This window comes from Bos grunniens, chromosome 11, assembly GCF_055505025.1.
Source record: "Bos grunniens cultivar Pamir isolate PY7600 chromosome 11, Bosgru_T2T1.0, whole genome shotgun sequence".
Classification (NCBI taxonomy): domain Eukaryota; kingdom Metazoa; phylum Chordata; class Mammalia; order Artiodactyla; family Bovidae; genus Bos; species Bos grunniens.
In genome coordinates, this window is record NC_141175.1 from 92,640,014 (window position 1) to 92,667,954 (window position 27,941).

At 41.5% G+C, this 27,941-nt stretch overlaps 1 protein-coding gene and 1 long non-coding RNA gene across 2 annotated transcripts in view; one reads left to right on the forward strand and one right to left on the reverse strand.

Moving 5' to 3' along the window:
* The first annotated feature begins 8,091 nt into the window (after positions 1–8,091).
* Positions 8,092–27,941, forward strand: part of NLRC4 (NLR family CARD domain containing 4) — a 49,580-nt gene continuing 29,730 nt past the window's right edge. Inside the window, exons 1-4 of the mRNA XM_086327532.1 lie at positions 8,092–8,258; positions 21,109–21,235; positions 23,080–23,340; positions 24,249–26,222. Coding sequence (XP_086183658.1) covers position 21,235; positions 23,080–23,340; positions 24,249–26,222 — 2,236 coding nt within the window. The 5' untranslated portion in view covers positions 8,092–8,258; positions 21,109–21,234. The remainder of the gene's footprint in view (positions 8,259–21,108; positions 21,236–23,079; positions 23,341–24,248; positions 26,223–27,941) is intronic.
* Positions 19,853–24,255, reverse strand: LOC147363540 (uncharacterized). The gene is made up of 2 exons (XR_015137264.1): positions 23,639–24,255; positions 19,853–20,404 (listed from the first exon to the last, which is right to left on the reverse strand). It is a non-coding gene; the product is annotated as an uncharacterized LOC147363540 (long non-coding RNA).

Genomic DNA, 27,941 nt, shown 5'->3' on the forward strand with positions numbered 1-27,941 from the left:
TTTTTTAATTTATTTTTTGAAGGATAATTGCTTTACAGAATTTGTTGTTTTCTGTCAAACATCAATATGAATCACCCATAGGTGAGCCTCCCTCCCCTCTCCCTCCCCATCCCACCCCTCTACGTTAATACAGAGCCCCTGTTTGAGCTTCCTGAGCCATACAGCAAATTCCCGTTGGCATCTATTTTACATATGGTAATATAAGTTTCCATGTTACTCTCTCCATACATCTCACCCTCTCCTCCCTCCCCCGCCTCCCGTGTCCATAAGTCTGTTCTCTATGTGTTTCTCCATTGCTGCCTTGCAAATGAATTCATTGGTACCACCTTTCTAGATTCCATATATATGTGTAAGTATATGATATTTATCTTTCTTTTTCTGACTTACTTCACTGTATAATGGCTCTAGGTTCATCCACCTCATTAGAACTGACTCAAATGCTTTCCTTTTCATGGCTCAGTAACATTTCATTTTATTCCATAGCAGATTTATTCATAACAATCTAAAACTGGAAGCAACCCAAATGTCCATCAATAGATTAGTAGATAAATGGATAAATTGTGATATAGCCATACAATGGGATAGTACTCAGCATCAGAAGGAATGATATACTGATACGCATAGGGATATGGATGAATACCAAAGCCTTATGCTCAGTGATGAAAACAGACACAAAAATGTATATGCCTTATGATTCCATTCATATGAAATTCTAAATAAGAGAAATTATGATCTATAATGACAAAAAGCAGATTGGTCGTTGTCTGGAACCAAAGCTACAAAGAGGCTTGAGGGAAATTTTAGAGTGATAAAAAGGTTCTCTGTTATGTTCATGGTGATCTTTATCAAAACTCATTAGCTGAACAACTTTAAATGGGTACAATTTCATGTATGTAAACTGTAAATCAATGCAGTTGATTTGTAAAAAAAAAAAAAAAAAAAGGCTATATTGCACAAGGAACTCTATTCAACATCTCATAATAACCTATAGTGAAAAATAATCATATACATATATGTATAAATAAATCCTCTTGCTGTACACCTAAAACCAATGCTGCTGTTGCTGCTGCTGCTAAGTCCCTTCAGTCGTGTCCAACTCTGTGTGACCCCATAGACAGCAGCCCACCAGGCTGCCCCGTCCCTGGGATTCTCCAGGCAAGAACACTGGAGTGGGTTGCCGTTTTCTTCTCCAATGCATGAAAGTGAAAAGTGAAAGTGAAGATGCTCAGTCGTGTCCAACTCTTAGCGACCCCATGGACTGCAGCCCACCAGGCTCCTCTGTCCATGGGACCAATTAAAAGCCGTAAATCAACTGTACATCAATAAAAAACACAAAGAAAGAGGCAAAGGACTTGAACAGACAATTCATAAAATAAGGACTCAGAATTGTCAGCAAAGATGCAAAGAATTCAACTTGACTAATCTAAAGAAAAGCATAATCAAGTAATAGTGAGGTATCATTTTATATTAATCAGATTAGCAAAGATTAAGTGAATGATAATGCAGTGCCCAATGTTACTGGTTTTGGATGATTCATCTCTCAATAGTTACATAGATATATCTTTTCTAAAAAACAATTTGACAAATTGTATATCATACATTCATATGTATGAATGTACAATGTATCATTCATATTCATTCATATGATATATCATACATATCATGCATTCATATCATAAGTATGATTTTATTGCACCCAGACTCTTGAATCTCCCCATACATAGTGAAGTGCTAAAACTCATTAATTTGAGCTGTCTGATTTTTCTCTTGACAAATTTTATTTTAAAATCTTTAAAAAGTGTATTTTCTTTGGCACCAAATTTCTGTTTTTTAGAATTTGTTCTGGGAATTCCCTGGAGGATCAGTGATTAGGACTTGGCGCTCTCATTGCTAGGGTCTGGGTTCAATCCCTGGTTGGGGAACTAAGATCCCACAAGCCATGCAGTGCATCCAAAAAAGAAAAAAGAATTTATTTTTAAAAATGTGCACATTGAGGACATTTATTAAAGATTAAAAACTGGACACAATTTAAATGTCCAGGAGAATGGGTAAGGAAATTGTGGGACATCCATTTAATAAAATGATACACTGAATCATCTTCTTGAGTTATTTCATGATATGGAGGAAAATCTCAAAATTCTTTATGAAGTGAAAAAAAATCTGTTTGTAAAACAATCTACCATGATCCCAATTTGCATATGGTCCTAATATTATATAGATACAAAGATATAAGAAAATATAACTGAAAAGATAACATCTCAAAGTGGCAAGTGGTTATTATTGTGAGTGAGGTCTGCGTTTTTCTATATTAAGCTTTTCTATGTTTTCCAAATTTTCTGAAATTAATATGTATTACTTTTTTAATTTAAAAATATTTTATAAGGATAAAAGCAGTTTACTTTCAAACAGTAAAAAATATATCTCATTCAGTGCTTGCTGTATTTTCTTCATTGAACCAAAGGTAATCATTCATTAATTACATACAAAAAGGCTTTTGCAGAATCAATTTTTTAAAAATAGAAAACAGTATGTTCACTTTTCAAACATAAATAGCCTAATCTAGGACCACCCTCAATAAAATCTGATGGATGAATTATTTTAGATACTAACCAATTATCCCTGCTCATTTTTTCCTCTCAAGAACTTTCTCAGCGGTCCTGAGTCCATTGACCCAGAAATCTAGAGCGTCTGTGGTTGGGAGGAGGAAGCCCCTCCCATCCAGCTTCTGGAGGCTTTCCTACAGCATTCAGGAAGTCTGAAGTTCCCAGCCTTCCGTGAGGAGATGGGAGAAGCAGAGGGAGAGCCAGTGTATCAGGCAGGGGTGGAAAACATGCATTCAAAGGCTGAGATGTAAACTGCTGACTTGGAGCAATAGGAGGAAGGAAGCACACTTTAGCAGTCTCCTGGCATCAGGCAACCAGACATAATGCACATCAGGAAATGGAACTTAAACACCCAAAAGCCAAGCACCACACTCAAGTTGAGCGCACCAGCAACATGCTCCATCAGAGGAACTGAGTGGAGGAGAGGATTCTGATCCTCTTCACTGCTGTTAGATGCAGAACTTAGAATACCACCCAGGAAGCAGAGAGAGAGGAAAACATACCAACAGGAGTTTTAAGTTCGAATATGACTAAATTACAGATCTGGATAGACTGAGGGTTCATTGAACTGGAGAAGCTTACCTCAAAATGAATAGATTAGAAGTCTACCATCAACTGAAATGGAGGCTGTATCAGAATAGCAGCTTGATTTATACAGAAACAAAGTTTGCATATTTCACACCTGAACTTGTTAACTGTGAGATTCATCACTAAATCAAACGAAGGTAGAGTCATCATAGACTTGTTTCAAAATATTTCCATTGTAAAAATGGACTGAGTGGTTAGGGCTGTGCTTTACCTAAAGGAATTATTATATGACTAAAGGTGGACTATCAGTTAAGCCTTGGCCCAACTGTCTTCTGTACACTCTTGCTTCAATTTTTAAGTTACCTGTAGTGGAAAAGTAATTGCAAATAGTTGCTGGGACACTGATAAGTGTATTTACCCAGATGTCCTGCTTCCCGTACCCTTACCACGCTAACTCACAGAATCATAAATTAGATAGAGATCAGAACTAACTTAACTTTCCACATAAAGCAAATGCTAACCTCCTAGAGAACTGATGCCAATTAATTGCTAAGACAGTACTTTACACGACAAGTACAACAGAACCCACTTCAGCGAGTTTAAGCAGAAAAGGAATTTATTGAAGATATCAGATAACTAACAGAATCTTTAGTGGGGTGCAGAGAACCAGGCCTGGAAGGCTGTGTAGGCAAGAACAGGTAATTTCAGTGCTGGGTCGCTTGGAAACCCTACTGTCTCTACCTCTGGACTCAGGTTCTGCAGGACAGAGCTGGAGCAACTATGCCACTGCTTTCACAAGAGGGATGTCTCTATGCTGTTTCACCAGGATGGCTTTCACACTGTGACCCCTTGGCGCTCCATTGTAGTCTTATGTTAGCTTCCCATCAGCAGAACCCTGAGGGTAGGTATGTACTCGCTAACTTCAAGAACGCTGTGAACAAGGATTTCTACAGACATTTGGAGACAGTGTGGGAAGGTGAGGGTGGGATGATTTGAGAGGTTAGCATTGAAACATATACATTACCATCTGTAAAAGAGATATCCAGTGGGAATTTGATGTATGACTCAAGGAACCCAAAGCCAGAGCTCTGCAACAACCTAGAGGGGTGGGAAGGTGAGGGAGGTGGGAAGGGGGTTCAAGACGGGGGGGACATACGTACACCTAATGTCAACTCATATTGATGTATGGCAAAAACCATCACAATATTGTAATTATCCTCTAATTAAAATAAATAAATAAAATTTTAAGGACTTCCCTGGTGGTTCATAGTTTGGGAGTCTGCCTGCCAGTGCAGGAGACATGAGTTCAATCCCTGGTCCAGGAAAATCCCACATGCCACAGAGCAACCAAGCCTGTGTGCCGCAGCTACTGGGCTCGCGTTCTAGAGCCCGTGTTCCACGACAAGAGAATCCGCTGCAGTGAGAAGCCCCGTTCACTGCAACTAGAGAAGACCTGCATGCAGCAGCAAAGACCCAGTGCAGCTATAAATACATACATACATAGAATAGGGAGAATATTCAAAAAAAGAAAAAACTATTTAATAAATAACTTTTTTTTTTTCTTTTAAGAAAAAAGGGTTTCTGGCTTCTGCTTTGTGAAAGTGATTGTCACTCAGTCGTATCTGACTCTTTGTGGCCCCATATACAGTCCATGGAATTCTCCAGGTCAGAACACTGAAGTGGGTAGCCTGTCCCTCCTCCATGGGATCTTCCCAACCCAGGGATCGAACCCAGGTCTCCTGCATTGCAGGCAGATTCTTTACCAGATGAGCCACCAGGGAAGGATTTAGGAATATGGATTTCATAATTTGGGAAACTGTCCAATTATTGGAAGGGTATTTTAAAATTCAAGGAGAGTAAAAGATAATCACCAATTACTCCAAAGAAGTACATTACCTTAAAGAAGTATCTTTAGGCTTCTTGGCATTTTGAATGAGATTCTGATTCCTTGTAAACAGCATTTATTTGTCATAAACATCTGAGACCTGCTCCCTCTTCCCTAGGCCACATCCCTGTGGGCATCTGAACACAGCTATCATTACCTCCTTAAGGTGTTTTTTTCTTCTTGCAAAATATCTCCAGCTATTTCAAATGTTAATTTTAGGAGAGGATTTCAGTTGCCTTGAAAATCAACAATCAGTCCTTCCACATTTAGTTTCTCTCACTAAAGCCTCTCTTATATTAGTGTATCTGAATTATTAGGCCAACTGTAAGGAGTAAGGATGGGGAATTATAGATTTTTTAAAAATATTTTATGTATATATATAAAACAGAGAATAATAGACACAATATACCCCTACTTCCTAAAGGAGTTAGTCAAGAAGTTTTGACTCTCCTTTTAAGGCATACAAGGAAGTTACCAAACATGAATTAGCCCAGTAACTTCCCCTGCCACTGATTTTCTGGGCCAGAAGACTAGCAAAATTCTAGAACAATTAGAATTATGAGTTGCAGGCCCCCAGGGAGAAAAGTATTGTGACTTTTCCTCTCCTTTTCCATTATACTGAGAGTAAAAGGCATGAGTATCTATAAATGTTTAAAGTCACAGAATAGCACGCAGGTGGTATTTTCAGATACAGTAGCTCAGATGATGTTCAAAAAGTCCTGGAGCAGGCTGGCTAGCCACCATTTTCCTGCTAAGAAGCAAGATGAAACCCACACTTGAATTTAGGTCTTAGCTCCAGATCCCTGGGCATTTCCATTTTGCCACACTCCCCGGACGAGTAAAGGTTGGGAAGAGACTGGGAAGAAAAGTAAAAGGGCGAGGGACATAGCTCTTGGAACTTCTTCAGGATGTCAAAATTTCTAGTACATTATCCATTCTAAAGCTGAGCTTCCCAGGTGGCACAACAGCAAAGAATTTATCTGCCAGTGTAGGAGATGCAAGAGATGCGGGTTTGATCTCTGGGCTGGGATGATCCCCTGGAATAGGAAATGGCAACCCACTCTAGTATTCTTGCCTGGAAAATTCCATGGACAGAAGAGGCTGGCAGGCTACAGTCCATGGGGTCACAAAGAGTTGAACACAGCTGAGTGAGCACAGCAGAGCATCCATTCTAAATGTATTGAAAACACCTGACTGCAAATCTGTTTGCAAAGCAAAGTGATGAGGCCATATGGAGGATGTGCTTGAATGAAGGGGGATATCATTTTGTCATTTTACCATGACACACTACAGCATTAGTCTCCTGTAGCTGCTGTAACAAAATAACACAGGCTAGGTGGCTCAAAACAACAGAAATTTATTCTCTCACACTCTGGAGGCCAGATGTCCCAAGTTGGCATCACTGGGTGGATACCAAGTTGTCAGCAGGACCACACTCCCTCCAGAGGCTCTAGAAGAAAATCGATTTTTTGCCTCCTCTAGCTTCAGGTGGCTGCCAGCATTCCTTGACTCACAGCCAGTCCAATCACTGTCTCCATGGTCACATTGTCCTTTCCTTTTCTGTTTTGAATCTCCTTCTGCCTCTCTTTTATGTGGACACTTTTTTTTTTTTTATTGCATTTAGTGCTTACCCAGATCCAGGGTTATGCCCCCATCTCAAGAGCCTTAACCATATCTACAAAGATACAACATTTACCAATTCCAGGGATTAAGACTTGATACATTAATATTTGGATGGCCCACTATAATCACATTTCCACATTCCCTCTTTCCATCCTGTTTTACATCGTTTGTTATAAAAGTAATAGGTGTTTGTTACAGAAAATCAGAATATATGGGTAAACAAAAGAAGAAAATTTAAAATTATCCCCAAGAGATAAGTACTGTTTATATTGTTGGTGCCTATCTTTATAGTTTTTCTCTGTGAACATACATTTACATATGGATTTAATTAAAAGTTCAAAAATCCAGGCTGATAGCACAGCTCCTGGTCTCACTTCAGAGAAACCCTTCTCATAAGTTGGGAAACACTTGTTAATCCCATAGAAAACCAAGAATGTTGAATTTATTTAGGGTAAAACTTCAGTGTCCCTCTATATCAGATAAGTTAATGTCAGAAAGCTCTTTTTGAAATAAGTTTTGTAACATAAAAAGTTCCTGATTGTGCCAAGGTAGGGGAAACATTATGCAATAACGGCATTCTAAAGACAACTGCTGGGGGAAACGTCTCCATTACTGAAGCCTGGTGTAAACCTGCTTCCTGGAGCTTGTGCTTACAAGCTCTTAATGTGTATGTACAAGCAGGAGCCAGTGACTCTTCAAAGTCAGGAGGATGCCCTGAATACCATCATGGGACGGATCAACGGTGGTGGTCCATTTGCTCTGTGTTAATCTTGCTCAGGACTCTGGTGACAGAAAGTATGCATTTGCTAAAGTCTCCTGGAATCCGAGGGCTTCTCAGGTGGCGCTGGTGGCAAAGAAGCCACCTGCCAGTGCAGGAGACATAAGAGACACGGGTTCGATCCCTGGGTCAGGAAGATCCCCTGAAGATGGGCATAGCAACCTACTCCAGTATTCTTGCCTGGAGAATCCTATGGATAGAGGAGCCTGGCAGGCTGCAGTTCATTGGGTCACACAGAGTTGGACACAACTGAAGCGACTTAGCACACACACACTCTGGGACCCAAGGTATAGATGATAAGTATGACTTTGGCTGTGGTAGCAACAAACTTTAACTAACTAAATCAGCTCATTTCATTTCTCTTGCTTTCTGTCTTGGTTAACAATAAAATTAATATACATTAAATGTTCAAAACACGTTATTTTCATTTTAAGCTATAGAATGATAAACTAACAGCAACAGGACTCACATTTTGTGAATAAACAGGGAAAAAATGAGTAATTCCTTTCCTGATGTGAATTTCCAGATTTGCATCTTTTAAGCTCATTTCACTTGTACTTACACTCATCTTCTCTTTTTGAACTGGAAGTTCATACTGTGTCCAAACCATTATTACGATGCTTTGAAGAAAAAGAGGAACTTGTCAGTGTTTGCCCTTCCCTTACAATCCCCTGCCGGGAGTGGAGAGACTTCGGACCTATAAGAATACTGGATTTTGTGATGAAACAGAAAGCAAATGAAAACAAATTTTATTTTCATTTTTAGCCACACGATGAGAAACTTTTATTTTAAAAGTGTCTTTTGATCCATCAAGAAGAGGGCAACCGGATTGCTCAGCCAGGTACTGTGGGGACAGAGAATGGGGTATTAAGTGGGTTTTGGAACCAAATATTGACATTTGGATTTACATTCATTTAAAGTTTGCTTCTGGTGGGTATGAAGCCTTAACTCTAAAGAGTGCAGTGTTGCATGACTGGTTGGATTTGCAAGCCGGGAGACTTTAGGAGTCAGGAGTCTGGTCTGCTGGGGTTTCATCCAGTTTTTCAAAACTGAGGTTTAAACTAACGTTAAGTCAGAGGGGTGCATCTGTGTTTACTGTGAGACACAGTGAGGGGAAGGACTTTAAAAATACTTTGGGGCTTTATAGATATGAAACTTACTCTCATTCATGAGACTTCTGTTACAGTTGCAAAAGTTCAGAGCTGAAAAGCTGTGGGGGCACTGCTCAGTCCATCCACTCCCCTGAATTAGGAGAAAGCTGCTATCTAGACAGAGAAGTGAAGGATGCTTGGAGGACCCCTGTTATTGATAGGGTCTTTACAGACTTTATCTCAGTTAATCCTTACGACCCTGGAGGAGAGAGGTGGAAAATGCAGACAGACGTCAAGTGACTTGCTGCAGATTATGCAATGATTGTCTAAAGAATTGTCTAAAGATGGGATACGACCCCACTTCCTGCCACTGTTCTCTTAACAGTTCAGCGACCTTCTATAATACTAATTGTGTTAGCCTGCTCTGGCTGCCATAACTAAATACCACAGACTGGGTGACTTAAACAACAGAAAGTTATTTTCTCACAATCCTGGAGGTTGGAAGTCCAAGGTAGACAGAATGTTGGCAGGTCTGTCTTCTAAGGCTGCTCTCTTAACTTGCAGATGGCTTCCTTCTCCCCGTGTCCTCCCATGATCTCTCCTTAGGGCATGCATCTCTCAGGTCTCTTTGTGTGTCCAAATCTACTCTTCTTATAAGGACACCAGGAAGATTAGAGCTTCAACATATGGATTTCAGGGGGGTGGGGTGAACACAATTAAGCCCATAACATTAACAGCAACAGTAATCTGTGAGATTTCTGGAGTCTACTGGAGATCTAAGTACATTCTAGACTACAACCTTTTTGCTCAAAAGGGAGACAGATAATACCCACTGGTCAGCTCTGTCCCAACTGCTTTCCTGTTTAATTTTATTTATTTGTTTATGACTGTGCTGGGTCTTCGCTGCTGCGTGGGCTTTTCCCTATTTGTGGTGAGTGGGGCTACTCTCCAGTTGCGGTACATGGGCTTCTCATTGCTATGGCTTCTCTTGTAGAGCACAGGCTCTACGGCTCTCAGGCTTCAGTAGCTGAAGCACATGGGCTCCGTAGTTGTGGCTCCCGGGCTCTGGAGCACAGGCTCAATAGTTGTGGCTTAGTTGCTCTACGGCATGTGGAATGTTCCTGGATCAGGGATCGAACCCATATCTCCTGTATTAGCAGGCAGATTTCAATTCACTGTACCACCAGGGAAGTCCTAACAGCTTCTTTCTAATTTTATCCATAAACTGTAGAATGCTCCATAGACATGAGTTTTATGGGTCCTGAGGAAATTCAGTTCTCTAAAGAACTCATGTAACCATTTTGAAGAAAATACGTGTTTTTAGAATTAGTCTAAATATTATTTTCCAAAGCACAAATATAGGAAAAGGACTTCTTCTATGTAATTCAATTATTCTCTGGACATTTTGCTTCAGGGTGAGGGCTGGGGGTGTTCAGAGCTCTAGTCAGGGTCCAAGGGAGCAGCTGCTCACAGTCTTATTCTTTATGCCAGTGGGCAACAGAGTGGGTGACCTGAGCTTTGGACTACAGGCAGCATTTATTCTTGAGAGAAGTAAGTAACAGGTCAACAGTCTGACTAGGTTTTCTAATCTAGTCACAGACTTCTCTGTGGGTAGGAAGACTCTCCAGTATCCAAATTGAATATGAATTTTTAACATCTTTAAAATCAGCTGAGATTCCTGCCTGATGATCCACGTAAAGTTTTAATCACTTTTGCAGACAAGGTGACTGGATGGCTAACTTTGGGTCTAGTTTATTCTGTTTATATATGAATATAAAGAACTTCTTGGCTCATTCCTGTATCTTCTTCCTCTTTTTTCTGTTCTCACTTAAACTCTGACCCATTCAATGGGAGTCTGATCCACCAAGGGCTGTGTAGGAAGGGAAGAAAGAAACTATAGCAGCTGTTATCCTTTCTGTGTACCAGTCACTATCCCTTGATTGAGGATTCCCAGCCTGTCAGTGCTAGAGCTGGAATTTACCTCAATCCAGGCATCAAAATACAAAATAGGCCCTTGCTCACACTCAGGAGTTGTCCCAATCCTTGTTTTCAGGCTCTTTTCCCCATTGCTCTTACCCTGTGCAATTTCTTCTGCCTAGAAATAGCCTTTCCCCTTTCAGTTCAGATCAGTCGCTCAGTCGTGTCCAACTCTTTGTGACCCCATGAATTGCAGCACGCCAGGCCTCCTTGTCCATCACCAACTCCTGGAGTTCACTCAGACTCAAGTCCATCGAGTCAGTGATGCCATCCAGCCATCTCATCCTCTGTCGTCCCCTTTTCCTCTTGCCCCCAATCCCTCCCAGCATCAGAGTCTTTTCCAGTGAGTCAACTCTTCACATGAGGTGACCAAAGTTACTGGAGTTTCAGCTTTAGCATCATTCCTTCCAAAGAAATCCCAGGGCTGATCTCCTTCAGAATGGACTGGTTGGATCTCCTTGCAGTCCAAGGGACTCTCAAGAGTCTTCTCCAACACCACAGTTCAAGAGCATCAATTCTTTGGTGCTCAGCCTTCTTCACAGTCCAACTCTCACATCCATACATGACCACAGGAAAAACCATAGCCTTGACTAGACGAAACTTTGTTGGCAAAGTAATGTCTCTGCTTTTGAATATGCTATCTAGGTTGGTCATAACTTTCCTTCCAAGGAGTAAGTGTCTTTTAATTTCATGGCTGCAGTCACCATCTGCAGTGATTTTGGAGCCCAAAGAAATAAAGTCTGAAACTGTTTCCACTGTTTCCCCATCTATTTCCCATGAAGTGATGGGACTGGATGCCATGATCTTCGTTTTCTAAATGTTGAGCTTTAAGCCAACTTTTCCCCTCCACTTTCACTTTCATCAAGAGGCTTTTTAGTTCCTCTTCACTTTCTGCCATAAGGGTGGTATCATCTGCATATCTGAGGTTATTGATATTTCTCCCAGCAATCTTGATTCCAACTTGTGCTTCTTCCAGCCCAGCGTTTCTCATGATGTACTCTGCATATAAGTTAAATAAACAGGGTGACAATAAACAGCCTTGACGTACTCCTTTTCCTATTTGGAACCAGTCTGTTGTTCCATGTCCAGTTCTAACTGTTGCTTCCTGACCTGCATACAAATTTCTCAAGAGGCAGATCAGGTGGTCTGAAATGCCTCCCATCTCTTTCAGAATTTTCCACAGTTTACTGTGATCCACACAGTCAAAGGCTTTGGCGTAGTCAATAAAGTAGAAATAGACGTTTCTCTGGAACTCTCTTGCTTTTTCCATGATCCAGCGGATGTTGGCATAGCTGTGAAAAGAAGAGAAGTGAAAAGCAAAGGAGAAAAGGAAAGATATAAACATCTGAATGCAGAGTTCCAAAGAATAGCAAGGAGAGATAAGAAAGCCTTCTTCAGTGATCAATGCAAAGAAATAGAGGAAAACAACAGAATGGGAAAGACTAGAGATCTCTTGAAGAAAATCAGAGATACCAAGGGAACATTTCATGCAAAGATGGGATAAATAAAGGACAGAAATGGTATGGACCTAACAGAAGCAGAAGATATTAAGAAGAGATGGCAAGAATACACAGAAGAACTGTACAAAAAAGATCTTCACGACCCAGATAATCACGATGGTGTGATCACGCACCTAGAGCCAGACATCCTGAAATGTGAAGTCAAGTGGGCCTTAGAAAGCATCACTACAAACAAAGCTAGTGGAGGTGATAGAATTCCAGTTGAGCTATTCCCAATCCTGAAAGATGATGCTGTGAAAGTGCTGCACTCAATATGCCAGCAAATTTGGAAAACTCAGCAGTGGCCACAGGACTGGAAAAGGTCAATTTTCATTCCAATCCCAAAGAAAGGCAATGCCAAACAATGCTCAAACTACCGCACAATTGCACTCATCTCACACACTAGTAAAGTAATGCTCAAAATTCTCCAAGCCAGGCTTCAGCAATATGTGAACTGTGAACTTCCTGATGTTCAAGCTGGTTTTAGAAAAGAAAGAGGAACCAGAGATCAAATTGCCTTTCCCCTTTATAGCCTGGTAACTTTAGTTTCATTTAAGAACATTCAAAACTTACCCCTTCCAGGCAGTTAAATATCCCTCCATGGAAGACCTGCTGCTGCTGCTGCTAAGTCACTTCAGTCATGTCTGACTTTGTGCGACCCCATAGACAGCAGCCCACCAGGCTCCCCCGTCCCTGGGATTCTCCAGGCAAGAACACTGGAGTGGGTTGCCATTTCCTTCTCCAATGCATGAAAGTGAAAAGTGAAAGTGAAGTCGCTCAGTCATGTCTGACTCTTTGCGACCCCATGGACTGCAGCCTACCAGGCTCCTCTGTCCATGAGATTTTCCAGGCAAGAGTACTGGAGTGGATTGCCATTGCCTTCTCCGATGGAAGCCCTACTGACATTCAAACTTTTATTGACTTCAATTCACAATAAGTAAGACATCACTACCCAGTGCCAGGATATATAAATAACTGAAACAAAACTTTCACGAAAAAATATAGAATAGTTACAGCATTCTGATAGTTTAAATTTTATTTCACTTTTTAAATTATATTAACCATAATAAACTTCAGAAAATATCAGTTCAGTACAGTCACTCAGTTGTGTCCAACTCTTTGCAACCCCATGAACCACAGCAGGCCAGGCCTCCCTGTCCATCAACAACTCCCGGAGTCCACCCAAACCCATGTCCACTGAGTCGGTGATGCCATCCAACCATCTCATCATCTGTCTTCCCCTTCTCCTCCCACCTTCAATCTTTCCCAGCATCAGGGTCTTTTCAAATGAGTCAGCTCTTCACATTAGGTGGTCAAAGTGTTGGAGTTTCAGCTTCAACCTCAGTCCTTCCAATGAATATTCAGGACTGATTTCCTTTAGGATGGACTGGTTGGATCTCCTTGCAGTCCAAGTGTCTCTCAAGTCTTCTCCAATACCACAGTTCAAAAGCAGCAATTCTTCGGCACTCAGCTTTCTTTATAGTCCAATTCTCACATCCATACATGACTACTGGAAAAACCATAGCCTTGACTAGACGGACATTTGTTGGCAAAGTAATGGCTCTGCTTTTTAATATGCTGTCTAGGTTGGTCATAACTTTGCAAGGAGCAAGCGTCTTTTAATTTCATGGCTGCAGTCACCATCTGTAGTGATGTTGGAGCCCAAGAATGTAGTCTCCTACTGTATCCACTGTTTCCCCACCTATTTGCCATGAAGTGATTGGACCAGACGCCATGATCTTAGTTTTCTGAATGTTGAGTTTTAAGCCAACTTTTTCACTCTCCTCTTTCACTTTCATCAAGAGGCTCTTTAGTTCCTATTCGCTTTCTGCCATAAGGGTGGGTTCATCTGCATATCTGAGGTTATTGATATTTCTCCCAGCAATCTTGATTCCAGCTTGTGTTTCTTCCAGCCCAGCATTTCTCATGATGTACTCTGCATACAAGTTAAATAAGCAGGGTGACAATATACAGCCTTGACGTACTCCTTTTCCTATTTGGAACCAGTCAGTTGTTCCATGTCCAGTTCTAACTGTGGCTTCCTGACCTGCATACTGGTTTCTCAAGAGGCAGGTCAGGTGGTCTGCTGTTCCCATATCTTTAAGAATTTTCCACAGTTTGTTGTGACCCATACAGTCAAAGGCTTTGGCATAGTCAATAAAGCAGAAATAGATGTTTTTCTGGAACTCTCTTGCTTTTTTGATGATCCAGTGGATGTTAGCAGTTTGATCTCTGGTTCCTCTGCCTTTTCTAAAATCAGCTTGAACATCTGGAAGTTCATGGTTCACATATTGCTGAAGTCTGCTTGGAGAATTTTGAGCATTTCTTTGCTAGCATGTGAGATGAGTGCAATTGTAGGGTAGTTTTGAGCATTCTTTGGCATTACCTTTCTTTGGGATTGAAATGAAAACTGACCTTTTCCAGTCCTGTGGCCATTGCTGAGTTTTCCAAATTTGCTGACATATTGAGTGCAGCACTTTCACAGCATCATCTTTCAGGATTTGGAATAGCTCAACTGGAATTCTATCACCTCCACTAGCTTTGCTCCTAGTGATGCTTCCTAAGGCCCACTTGACTGCACATTCCAGGATGTCTGGCTCTAGATGAGTGATCCCACCATCGTGATTATCTGGGTCGTCAAGATCTTTTTTGTATAGTTCTTCTGTGTATTCTTGCCACCTCTTCTTAATATCTTCTGCTTCTGTTAGGTCCATACCATTTCTGTCCTTTATTGATCCCATCTTTGCATGAAATTTTCCCTTGGTATCTCTAGTTTTCTTGAAGAGATCTCTAGTCTTTCCCTTTCTGTTGTTTTCCTCTATTTCTTTGCATTGATCACTGAGGAAGGCTTTCTTATCTCTCCTTGCTATTCTTTGGAACTCTCCATTCAAATAGGTATATCTTTCATTTTCTCCTTTGCTTTTTGCTTCTCTCTTTTCACAGCTATTTGTAAGGCCTCCTCAGACAGCCATTTTGCCTTTTTGTATTTCTTTTTGTTGGGTATGGGTTGATCCCTATCTCCTGTACAATGTCACGAACTTCCGTCCATAGTTCATCAGGCAGTCTATCAGATATAGTCCCTTAAATCTATTTCTCACTTGCACTGTATAATCGTAAGGGATTTGATTGAGGTAATATCTAAATGGTCTAGTGGTTTCCCCTACTTTCTTCAATTTAAATCTGAATTTGGCAATAAGGAGTTCATGGTCAGAGGCACAGTCAGCTCCTGGTATTGTTTTTGTTGACTGTATAGAGCTTCTCCATCTTTGGATGCAAAGAATATAATCAATCTGATTTCAGTGTTGACCATCTGGTGATGTCCATGTATAGAGTCTTCTCTTGTGTTGTTGGAAGAGGGTGTTTGCTCTGATCAGTGCATTCTCTTGGCAGCATTCTATTAGCCTTTGCCCTGCTTCATTCCGTATTCCAAGGCCAAATTTGCCTGTTACTCCAGGTGTTTCTTGACTTCCTACTTTTGCATTCCAGTCCCCTATAATGAAAAGGACAACTTTTTTGGGTGTCAGTTCTAGAAGGTCTTGTAGGTCTTCATAGAACCATTCAACTTCAGCTTCTTCAGCATTACCGATCAGGGCATCGACTTGGATTACCGTGATATTGAATGGTTTGCCTTGGGAATGAACAGAGATCATTCTGTTGTTTTTGAGATTGCATCCCAGTACTGCATTTCGGATTCTTTTGTTGACCATGATGGCTACTCCGTTTCTTCTAAGGGATTCCTGCCCACAGTAGTAAATATAATGGTCATCTGAGTTAAATTCACCCATTCCCGTCCATTTAAGTTCACTGATTCCTAAAATGTCAATGTTCACTCTTGCCATCCTCCTGTTTGAACACTTCCAATTTGCCTTGATTCATGGACCTGACATTCCAGGTTCCTATGCAATATTGCTCTTTACAGCATTGGACCTTGCTTCCATCACCAGTCACATCCACAACTGGGTGTTGTTTTTGCTTTGGCTCCATCCCTTCATTCTTTCTGGAGTTTTTTCTCCACTGATCTCCAGTAGCATATTGGGCACCTACCAACCTGGGGAGTTCATCTTTCACTGTCCTGTCTTTTTGCCTTTTCATACTGTTCATGGGGTTCTCAAGGCAAGAATACTGAAGTGGTTTGCCATTCCCTTCTCCAGTGGACCACGTTTTGTCAGAACTCTCCACCATGACCCATCCGTCTTGGGTGGCCCTACATGGCATGGCTCATAGTTTCATTGAGTTAGACAAGGCTGTGGTCCATGTGATTAGATTGGTTAGTTTTCTGTGATTGTGGTTTTCAACCTGTCTGCCTGCCCTCAGTTGATATCATGACCTGCTAATGAGTTCAGCAGTTTGAAAAATTGTCCTCAAGGACACTCTTTCATCCTTTGACAGGTTTTCTTGCTTCTCTTGTCTCTGAAAGCCACAGATGCTTGGCACCTCACACAGGTGCAGTGGGGTCCAGTTCTCTGGTGTCCCATACATTAGCCATCTAAGAAGCTCCATTTTAATCTCATTTATTTGTCCAGTGATGAAAAGTTTGGCCCTAAGAGCATGACTATTTGTATCTTAGCTGGGTGTTCGTCACATATTTGACATTTAAACAAATCATTTCAGACACCTCCCTCCTTTATATAATTTAATTTTTAATAATAGTCATATGACAGGATTAATGATAGTAATGGCAAAAAGGAAACTCAGTGACAATTTTCTTTTTTTTAAATTTAATGTGGCAAAATACATGTATGAGGATATCTACCATCTTAACCATTTTTTAAAAATAGACATTGGATTTTATTTTATTTATTTTTTGGCCACGCCATATGGATTGTAGGGTCTTAGTTCCTGGAACCAATGCCTCTGCAGTAGAAGCAGAGTCTTGACCACTGGACCGCCAGGGAACTGCCCTATCTTAATCAGTTTTAAGTGTACAGTTCAGTAGCAGTTATGTATATTCACACTGTGGTAGAATCTCCAGAACTTTTGCATATTGCAAAACTGAAATTGTCCCATTAAGCAAGAATGCCCCATTTCCATTCTCCCATTTCCTGGCAACCACCATTCTACTTCCTGTTTCTATGAATGTTTTGGCTACTCTAGACATTTCATGTAAGTTAAAACACACAGTTTGCATTTTTTATGACTAGTTTATTTCAGTTAACATCATGTCCTCAAATTTCAGCAGTATTGTAGCTTATGACAGTAGCTTCCTTCCTTTCCTTGGGACAAGATAATCTCTAAATCTGTCCATGTTGCAGCAAATAGCATAATTTCATTCTTTTTTATGTCTGAGTAATATTCCATTGTGTATATATACTACAACTTCTCCATCCATTCCTCTGTTGATGGACATTTAGTTTGCTTAAACCTAGGAATACTATTCAACCATAAAGAATGAAATGATGTCATTTGAAGCAGTATGAATGGATCTAGAGATTATCAGAGTAATTGAAATAAGTTAGACAGAGAAGACAAGTATCATAAGATACCACCCATATGTGAAATCTAATTTTTTTAAAAGAGATATAAATGAACTTATTTACAAAACAGAAACAGACTTACAGATAATGACGACAAACTTATGGTTCCAAAAGGGAAATGTCGGGTTAGCAGGGAGGGACAAATTAGGAGCTTGAGATGAACATACACACCAGTGATCTTCCCAACCCAGGGATCAAACTCAGGTCTCCCACATTGCAGGATGATTCTTTACTGTCTGAACCACCAGGGAAGTCCCAAACATTCACGCACTACTATATGTAAGATAGATAACCAACAAGGACCTACCGCATAGCACAGTAGGTTCTACTCAATATTCTATGATAAACTGTATGAGGAAAGAATCTAAAAAAGAATGAATATGTGTATATGTATAACTGGATCACTTAGCTGTAGACCTGAAACTAACACAACATTGAAAATGAACTATACTCCAATAAAATTATAATATTTAAAAATAAATAAAATATGATTCCAAAAAAAAAATATGATTCCAAGGTTTCAGGCATCAGTCCCAGTGTTCTGTGTCTTGCATAGCCCTTTCTGCCCTGAGAAATAGAAATTATATAACTTGTTTTCTACTACACAGACTAGGGAGGATTCACAAGTCTGGCCTGGTGAGCTTCCAGGAAATAAATTTTAAGTGTTTATATAAAGCTTATTCACACTTTCTTGATCTAGAAGTTACACAAGAAACAGCAGAGAACTGAAATAAACCAGGCTCTGAAGAGAGGGAACTCTAAATGTAGGCAGAAGGGTTGAACTGCGACACCCCATAGCATCCACAACTTGGGAAACAGGAGGTTTGATTCTAGGCCTTAGGTGCTTTAGGAGCTGCATCATGATTAATGTTCACCATCATTTCCTGTTTCTCTGTTCTGATTGCTTTTGCTATGTAATAAACTGCCTTAACTTGGACGGTAAAAATAAAACAAAACAAAATAAAATAAATATGGGAATGCAAACAATTCTCAAAAAGAGAAAAATTGAAGAATTTACACTACCTGATTTCGAGAGTTACTATAAGGATACAGTAATCAAGACAGTGTGATATTGGCATAAAGACAGACATAAATCAGTGGAACAGAATAGAGTCCAGAAATAGATTCACAAATTCAATGGGTAAAAAATATTCTTCTCAACCAGTCATGATGGAAACATTGTATACCCCAATGGAAAAAAAGTGAAACTCAACTCCTTATCTCACATCATAACCAAGAAAATTATCTCACAATGGATCAGTGGGGATTTCCCTGGTGGTCTAGCAGTTAAGAGTCTGTCTGCCAGTGTAGGAGACACAGGTTCAATCCCTGGTCCAGGAAATAAAATCACACGTGCTGTGGAGCAACGAAGCCCACGCACGACAACTACTGAGCCCAAGCTCTGGAGCCCATGTGCCGCAGCAAGAGAAGCCACTGCACCAAGAAGCCCACGGATCACAGCTAGAGCACAGCCTCCACTTGTTAAAACGAGGGAAAGCCTAGGAGCACCAACGAAGACCCAGTGCAGCCAAAAATAAGCAGACAAATAAATGAATGGGACCCAAATAAAATCTAAACTTACAAAACCTCTAGAAGAAAATAGGTGAAAATCTTTGTAACTCAGTATATGAATGCTTTTGTTGATAGGACACAAAAAACATGAATCAAAGAAGAAAAAATTAGTAAGTTGGGCTTCATAAAAACAAAAATGTTTTGCTCTCAAAAGATGCAGAAGAATAAAAGGCAAACCGTTGTACTAATCATATTTTTTATTTTCCATATTTTATGGAAATAGAAACATATGTTTATAAAGATACTTGTCCATGAATGTGCATAGAAGCTTCATTCATGACACCGAAAAACTGGAAACAAACCAAATGTCTATCAACAGAACTAATAGGTAAATGGAACTTTTCCAACAGTGAAATACCGCTCAGCCATTTAAAAAGGACTGAACTATCAACATCTGCAAACAATAAGGCAAAATTTAACAGCACAATAGTAAGTGAAAGGAGCCAGACACAAGAGTAACACTACATTTGTCCATTTACATGAATTTCCAGAACAGGCAGGGGGTTCCCAGGTGGCTCAGTGGTAAAAGAGTCTGCCTGCCAATGCAGGAGACTCAGGAGATGTGGGTTCCAACCTTGGGTTGGGAAGATCCCCTGGAGGAGGAAATGGCCACCCATTCTAGTATTCTTGCCTGTAAAATTCTACAGACAGAGGACATAGGTGGGCTACAGTCCATAGGGTCGCAAAGAGTTGGACACAACTGAGCACACATGTTGCCCTAATGGTCTGGTAGCAAGCGATGAGAATGAAGACAGAACACGAAATCCGGTGCAATGGGTCAAGGAACCTGCAGCCTCTATTGGACTGAGGTGCAGAGTCCACTCTGAGTCCAGGTTTTATTCCTAATTGCAGACTACAAGACTTTCTTTGATCTTATCTTTCTCAAGACACTACACAGACATAGTCCAGATCTCCTTGTTTTCCCACCCCAGGCCTTCCCCTTCTCAGCTAGTCTTGGACAATTAGCAAGTGTGTAGGCAGCATTCACGGAGAAGGCAATGGCACCCCATTCCAGTACTCTTGCCTGGAAAATCCCATGGATGGAGGAGCCTGGTAGGTTGCAGTCCATGGGGTCGCTGAGAGTCAGACACAACTGAGCGACTTCACTTTCACTTTTCACTTTCATGCATTGGAGAAGGAAATGGCAATCCACTCCAGTGTTCTTGCCTGGAGAATCCCAGGGACGGGGGAGCCTGGTGGGCTGCCGTCTATGGGGTCACACAGAGTTGGACACGACTGAAGTGGCTTAGCAGCAGCAGCAGCAGGCAGTGTTCATGCCTGACTCTGACCCGGTGTTCCAAGGTCCATGCTTTCACAATCCCAGTCATACTCCCTTCTGGGTCTGGTCTTGGGGTTTGTAACAAGGCAATTATTCTAAGAAAAACATGAAAGATAATCATTAACACAGTTTCTTAATATATGCTGTATTTCCAGGTGCTATTTCTGTGAAATTTCTCAAGGCCGTGAAAGTACATTATTAGGAATTCCCACTACACACACACACGTGCTAGAATGGGCAAAAGTAATTTATAGTTAAAGAAATCAGATCAGTGGTTGCTTTGATGGGGACTATAAAGAGGCACAAGGGAACTTTCTGCACTGATGGGAATTTTCTAAATCTTGACTGGGGTAAAATTAACTTTGGTGTGTACATTTGTGAAAGTTCCTTATATTTTATTGCTTGTAAAGCATATGTCAATGGGATTGATTTTTAAAACGAGGCAGTTTTGGGACTCCCCTGGAGATCCAGTGGTTAAGATTTTGCCTTCCAGGGCAGGGAGTGTGGGTTCAAGCCCTGGTCAGGGAGCTAAGACCCCGTATGCCTCGGCCAAAGAACCAAAACATAAAACAGAAACAGTGTTGTAACAAATTCAGTAAAGACTATAAAAATGGTCCACATCAAAAAATCTTAAAAAAATAAATGAAGCAGTTTAATACTTAACTGGTACAGAAAGGTCTCAAAAACTTCAGTAGATGAAAAAAACAGATGTCAAACATTATGTAATCCGTGTTCTTCTTGGTGTTGGAAAAAAAGGACAGTGACAAGGGTTGCCTCCTGATAGTTTCTGTCTTGTTAGTTTTACAGAATGAGGAGCCATTTTACAGAAAGAAGAGGATAATATTGGAGTCATTATTGGATTTCTCCATTTGGAAATAATATTGTCTTTTAGATACAGAAAGCTGGGAAGTTTTTATTCAGAAAAAGTAAGTATACTAAAAATCAAATCTGCCTGGTTACATAGTGTGCTTTCAAATATGGGTGGTATTGAATAGAAAAATCAATTCATGCCTTCCTTCGATCAGTTATATATGGAATTCCCATCATATATTCTGTGACTTGGAGAATTCAGTTATAAATATGGTGGCCTGTGATAAATGGCAGAACCACAGATAAGCCACAAAGAGTGATGGTTTTAAAATATTGGTTCCCTGCCATCACCTGCTCTAACATTGTGTAGATCTAAGTGGCAACCAAAATGTAACTCTTTCCACCTTGATGACAATGTCTAGAGTATGCTGTCCAATGTAGTTAGTAGCAAGTAGCCATACATGTCTATTTAAAATGTGAATTTAAATAAACAAAAATTAAATAAAATTTAATATCCAGTCACACAAGCCACACTTCAACTGCTCAATAGCCACATGTGACTAATGGCTCCACTGCTAGACAGAACAAGTATAGAACATGTGTACATCTCAGAAAATGTGGTGACATTCCAGCTGAGGTTAGCAGTAGGGATCAGCAACAGAGACAAGGGGGACCTTGGATGGGACTCTGGAGGTCTGAGCACCCAACGATGCAGTTCAGATCAGAGGCCTTGGGGTGTTTGGGAGCAGATATCCATGTGGATTTGTCAAGAAAGATTTGAAAAGCAGGAGCTGCCTAGCCCGGGAGAAAAGTAATGCAATGTCTGAGAGTACGACACCAGAGAGACATTTCTCAGAGCTGGCAGGGACTGCCTGGGAGAGTTAGATCTTGGCAAATCAGACATGAGACAGCTTTTCCAGAGAACCTCACCATGAGAGATGAGAGTTTTGCAGTGATACTCTTCAGAAAACACCAAATTTCACCTCAGATAAAATGTGCTACTCCTTTGAGTGGTGGCAACAGAATAATGGCTAACAATAGTAGCTAACATTTATTGAGCTATTACTTTCTATGAAATACTATACATGAATTCTCACTACAACTTCATAAGTAACTTCTCAACTCCATTGTACAGATAAGGAACCAATGGTATACTGGAGCTGGTTCTTACTGTTTTATGAGATCTGATTGCTGAATGTTTATGCTTTATGCTAGCCAGCTGACATCCATTGTTAGCTTGAAATTGGCCACAGTGGAAATATTTATAATGTGCACATCGGTATGTGTTATATATGAATTTGGGCCTTTACCCTCAGAGAGGCAGTGTTTTCAATGGTTAGCAGCACAGCACTGAAACAGGCTCAGAGAGGCTTAGCAACTTGCCAAGGCTTCCCTGTTGGCTCAGATGGTAAAGAATCTGTCTGCCAATGCAGGAAACCTGGGTTTGATCCCTGGGTTGGGAAGATTCCCTGGAAAAAGAAATGGCAACCCACTCCAGTATTCTTGCCTGGAGAATTCCATGGACAGAGGAGCCTGGCGGGCTACAGTCCATGAGGTCACAAAGAGTCAGACTTGACTGAGCAACTAACACTTTCACTTTCTCAAGGTTACACAGACAGTAGCAACTGGCAGATTGTATGCCAGTCTCCTTGTTTGAAAGCCCAACATCTTGCCCCTCTGACCTTACTCTTGTACAGCAAGGACAAGATTACTCACTTTACTTTGTTATCAGAGAATAAAACATCTTGTTCACCAAGGACTCTGATGTTAGGAATGAAGGGCTTTACAGAGCTCTGCTTGAAGGCCTGGAATTCAAGCATTCAGTATTCCCATAATTCAAGATAGGTCCAAAGGAGGTGGTGGTGGGTGGACAAATGACCCTAATGCTCTGGCAACATGATGCTAGTATACATATTTTGTATAAATGAATAAATATGTGTATTTCCTCTTACTCCCTCAGTGAATTTCATAAAGGAGAACAGTCAAGTTCTCATTCAAAGGATGGGAATGACTGTGATAAAGCAAATTTTGGATGAGCTATTTGTATGGAATGTTATGAATTACGAAGAAGTAAATGTCATTTGCGGCGAGAAGTTTGAGCAGGACGCTGCGAGAGGGGTCATTCACATGATTTTGAAGAAAGGTTCAGAAGCCTGTAACCTCTTTCTTAAATCCCTTGAAAAGTGGAACTATCCTCTGTTTCAGGAATTGCATGGACTAAGTAAGTATCAGTTTGCTTTTATATTTTCTACAAATAGAATAAACCATGAAGAAGATCCATAATCCCCATGACAGAGCCTCTGCTCTCGTCCCTTTTCATATTCCTGGGCTGTGAGCTTTGGTCACATTCAGGAAAAGCTCAGACACTCTCAGGAAAAAGAAAAACACTCCCACTAGATTACTTGATGGTGAAGCCAAATAAGAAACTCCAAGGTCAGGGAATAAATGATTTAGCATAGTCTGACTTCAGAATCAAACTGGATAATGAAGGTACTTAAGTAGTCAAAGCAAGGACTCACCTGGCAGTTCAGTGGTTAAGACTCCACACTTCCACTGCAGGGGGCACAGGTTCAATCCCTGGTCAGGGAACTAAGATCCATCATGCCAAGTGCCCACACCCCTAAAAAAGAGGAGTCAATGCAGTAGTAGTTTTCAACATTCCTCAATCTGATGAGGACCATCTTTGGACAAGTGGCCCCATGACTACCTACTCTGATCCAAGCTCCATGCTAAAGAGAGCCTGACTGACTAAAGCAGCATGATTCTGCTTTTCATGAAATATTAATCAAGGTTAACTCTTGATTTGCTGGGTGTCACCCCAGGCCATCATTCTAAGCCATTTCCCCACTAGACTCATGTACTTTCCTTATCCCAAACACTGGCTCCTCTCCTTTCCAATCAGCTGCTACAAAGTTTGGTGGTGGAAATGAAGAAACAGAAGGGGAATGAGGGTAAAGGGTAACAGGGAAAAGCAGGAGTAAATATCTGGAACCCTTTCTGCCAGTCCAGAACTGGGGAAGGAAATTAAAGTCAGATTCTCAGCACCACCCTTTCCTTCCTCCTCCTGAACGCTAAGTTCTGAGGAGACACAGAACCGGGTCCTTTTTAACCTCACCTCTTCTCTAACAGGTCTTTTTCATCAGATGTCAGAAGAAGACTTAGATGATTTGGCTCAGGAATTAAAGTACTTCTATCAGAGCCCATCTTTTCTCAACTTCTATCCCCTGGGTGAAGATATTGACATCATGTTTAATTTGAAAAGCACCTTCACAGAACCGGTGCTATGGAAGAAGGATCAACACCATCACCGCCTGGAGCAGCTGACCCTGAGCGGCCTGCTGGACACTCTTCAGAGCCCCTGCATCATCGAAGGGGAATCGGGCAAAGGGAAGTCCACTCTGCTGCAGCGAATCGCCATGCTCTGGGCCTCTGGAGAGTGCCAGGCTCTCACCAAGTTCAAATTAGTCTTCTTTCTTCATCTGAGCAGGGCCCAGGGTGGACTCTTCGAAACCCTGTCCGACCAACTCCTGGATATACCTGATGTGATCAGTAAGCAGACTTTCATGGCCAGGCTGCTGAAGTTACGGCAAAGGGTTCTTTTTCTGCTTGATGGCTACAATGAATTCAAGGCCCAGAACTGCCCAGAAATTGAAGCCCTGATAAAGGAAAACCACCGCTTCAAGAATATGGTTATCGTCACCACCACCACAGAGAGCCTGAGGCACATCCGGCAGTTTGGGGCACTGATTGCCGAGGTGGGGGATATGACTGAGAGCAGTGCCCAGGCTCTCATCCAGGAAGTGCTGAGAAAGGAGTTCGCTGAAGGCTTGTTGCTCCAAATTCAGAAATCCAGGTGCCTGAGGAATCTGATGAAGACCCCTCTTTTTGTGGTCATCACTTGTGCAATTCAGATGGGGAAAAGTGAGTTCCACTCTCACACACAAACCACACTGTTCTGCACCTTCTACGATCTGCTAATAAATAAAAACAGGCACAAACGTAAAGGGCTGGCTCCGAGTGAAGTCACTCAGAGCTTGGACCACTGTGGAGACCTAGCTCTGGAGGGTGTGTTCTCCCGCAGGTTTGATTTCGAACCAGACGACTTGTCCAATGTGAACGAGGATGTCCTGCTGACAACAGGACTCCTCTGTAAATACACAGCGCAACGGTTCAAGCCAAAGTATAAATTCTTTCATCAGTCATTCCAGGAGTACACAGCAGGACGCAGACTCAGCAGTTTACTGACGTCTGGAGAACCAGCGGAGGTAACCAAGGGGAATGGTCACCTGCAGAAAATGGTTTCCATTTCAGACATTACATCCAAGTACAGCAACTTGCTCCTGTACACGTGCGGCTCATCTGCTGAAGCCACCCGGACTGTTCTGAAACACTTGTCATCAGTGTATCAACATGGCAGTCTCCTTGGACTTTCCGTCACCAAGAGGCCTCTCTGGAGGCAGGAATCTATGCAAAATATGAAAAGCACCACTGTGCAAGAAATTCTGAAAGCCATAAACATCAATTCCTTTACAGAGTGTGGAATCAACTTATTCCATGAGAGTATATCCACATCTAGCCTGAGCAAAGAATTTGAAGATTTCTTTCGTGGTAAAAGCTTATATATCAACTCAGAGAATATCCCTGACTACTTATTTGACTTCTTTGAAGACTTGCCTAACTGTGCAAGTGCTCTGGACTTCGTTAAACTGGACTTCTATGGGGGAGCTGTGAGAGACATAAGCGGGAACCAGGATCAAGAGTTCTCAGGAACCTACATTCCCAGCAGAGCTGTGTCTTTGTTCTTCAACTGGAAGCAGGAGTTTAAGACCTTGGATGTCACACTCCGGGATTTCTGCAAGTTGAGTAAGAAAGATATCAAATATCTGGAGAAAATATTCAGCTCAGCTACAAGCCTCAGGTTGCACATTAAGAGATGTGTCGGAATGGCTGGAAGCCTCAGTTCAGTCCTCAGCACCTGTAAGAACATTCATTCCCTCATAGTGGAAGCCAGTCCCCTTACCCTAGAAGACGAGCAGCATATCACATCTGTGACAAACCTGCAGACCTTGGGTGTTCATGACCTACAGATTCAACGGCTGCCAGGTATTGTGAATACCAGCAGTTTAAGCTGTAATCCAACCTGGTTATTTACTGCAGAAATATTAGCCATCATTTGTTTTGCCTGAAATTTTCCAATAGTTTCTACCAGGAGTCAGGACTTAGAAGGGAAGTGGGAGGGCTTAAGAGAGAGTTCCTTGCTGGGAGAAGGTTGTCAGGTTGGGAGGCCCTAGGGTGGATTCCCAGAACTGAAGCCCTAGAGTCTGACTGCATAGCTATGTGGTAGCGTGTATGGTGGTGTGTGAGTGTGCGTGTGTATGTAGGTGTGTGTGTGCATGTGTATGTATACAGTAGGTTAAGCTTGTTTTCTGTGATCCCTCCATCTTGTCAGCATCTCTGTCTCAACCCAACACTCACTCCTTTCCTACCAAGTAGCACCTGTCCTTGGAGAAGGCAATGGCACCCCACTCCAGTACTCTTGCCTGAAAAATCCCATGGACGGAGGAGCCTGGTGGGCTGCAGTCCATGGGGTCTCTAAGAGTCAGGCACGACTAAGCGACTTCACTTTCACTTTTCACTTTCATGCATTGGAGAAGGCAATGGCAACCCACTCCAGTGTTCTTGCCTGGAGAATCCCAGGGATGGGGAGCCTGGGGGCTGCCGTCTATGGGGTCGCACAGAGTCAGACACGACTGAAGCGACTTAGCAGCAGCAGGAGCAGCAGCAGCAGCACCTATCCTTCTTTGAAGTCTGGGAGGAAAACCACCCATTAATCGATCGCCTGTAGAAGCTAGTGGCCAGTCGTGTCATTAGACTCTTAACTAGGACATTGCAGCACACACCCAGTCCCACCTCCACCTCAAGTATCATTTATTTTGAAAGAAAATTTGGGGAACAGGTTTTGTCTAACATGAAGAAATTTGAGACATCAGACACAATACATATGGGGTAAATCTTTCTGGGTAAAGGGGAGTTTTCACCAAATTCAAAATAGCACTAAAGGTCTACCTGTGTAGACCCTTACCTGTGTAGACCAGCCACACCTGTGTAGATCCCTCCTGTTGACCAGAGCAGGGGCTGCTGAGTTCTGTGTAGTTATGGGTGGATAGGAGCCTTGCTTTATGTGCCTGTAATCTGAGATTGGTTTTCATCCGCAAATGATTTCCCTTTTGGCTCTGCCTCACTTGTCACCACGTAAGGGGATAAGCTTTGCAACCTTCTATTCAATGCAAGAGTCCCTTCTATGAGGTTCTGGATAGTTACTCAGACTATTAGTCTACCTTCTGTGCTAGAAGGCTTACCGTCTCCTCTTGATGGCAATTCCTTTGTGCCAATTTGGCAAACTGGTCACTTATAGGCAGAATTTGATCTACATACTATTTAAAATTTATTTTTTAATGTTGGCCAATATTTTGTTCTTAATAGTTTACATTTATTTTTTGAGTAAGGTATTCACATGGTCCAAATTATAAAATAATCTATAATGAAAAGTCTCCTTCCTTTCCCTCTCCCCTCACAATGATTCTTTTCCTTGAAGGAGCTGTCAGCATTTTGAAGTTGGGAGATGTCATATGAAAATACAGGATTTTCATTTCTCTTAAAACTTACAGACTTGACAACTGCACTTGGTAACAACTGGCTAGAGCTTCATGATCGGATCCTATGCTCTTTGGACAAGACACATACTCTCCAGTAAGACACAGAGGTCACCTGTTCTACTTCTTGTAATAACATCATCTCTCTCACCCTCACTGACATTTGAGT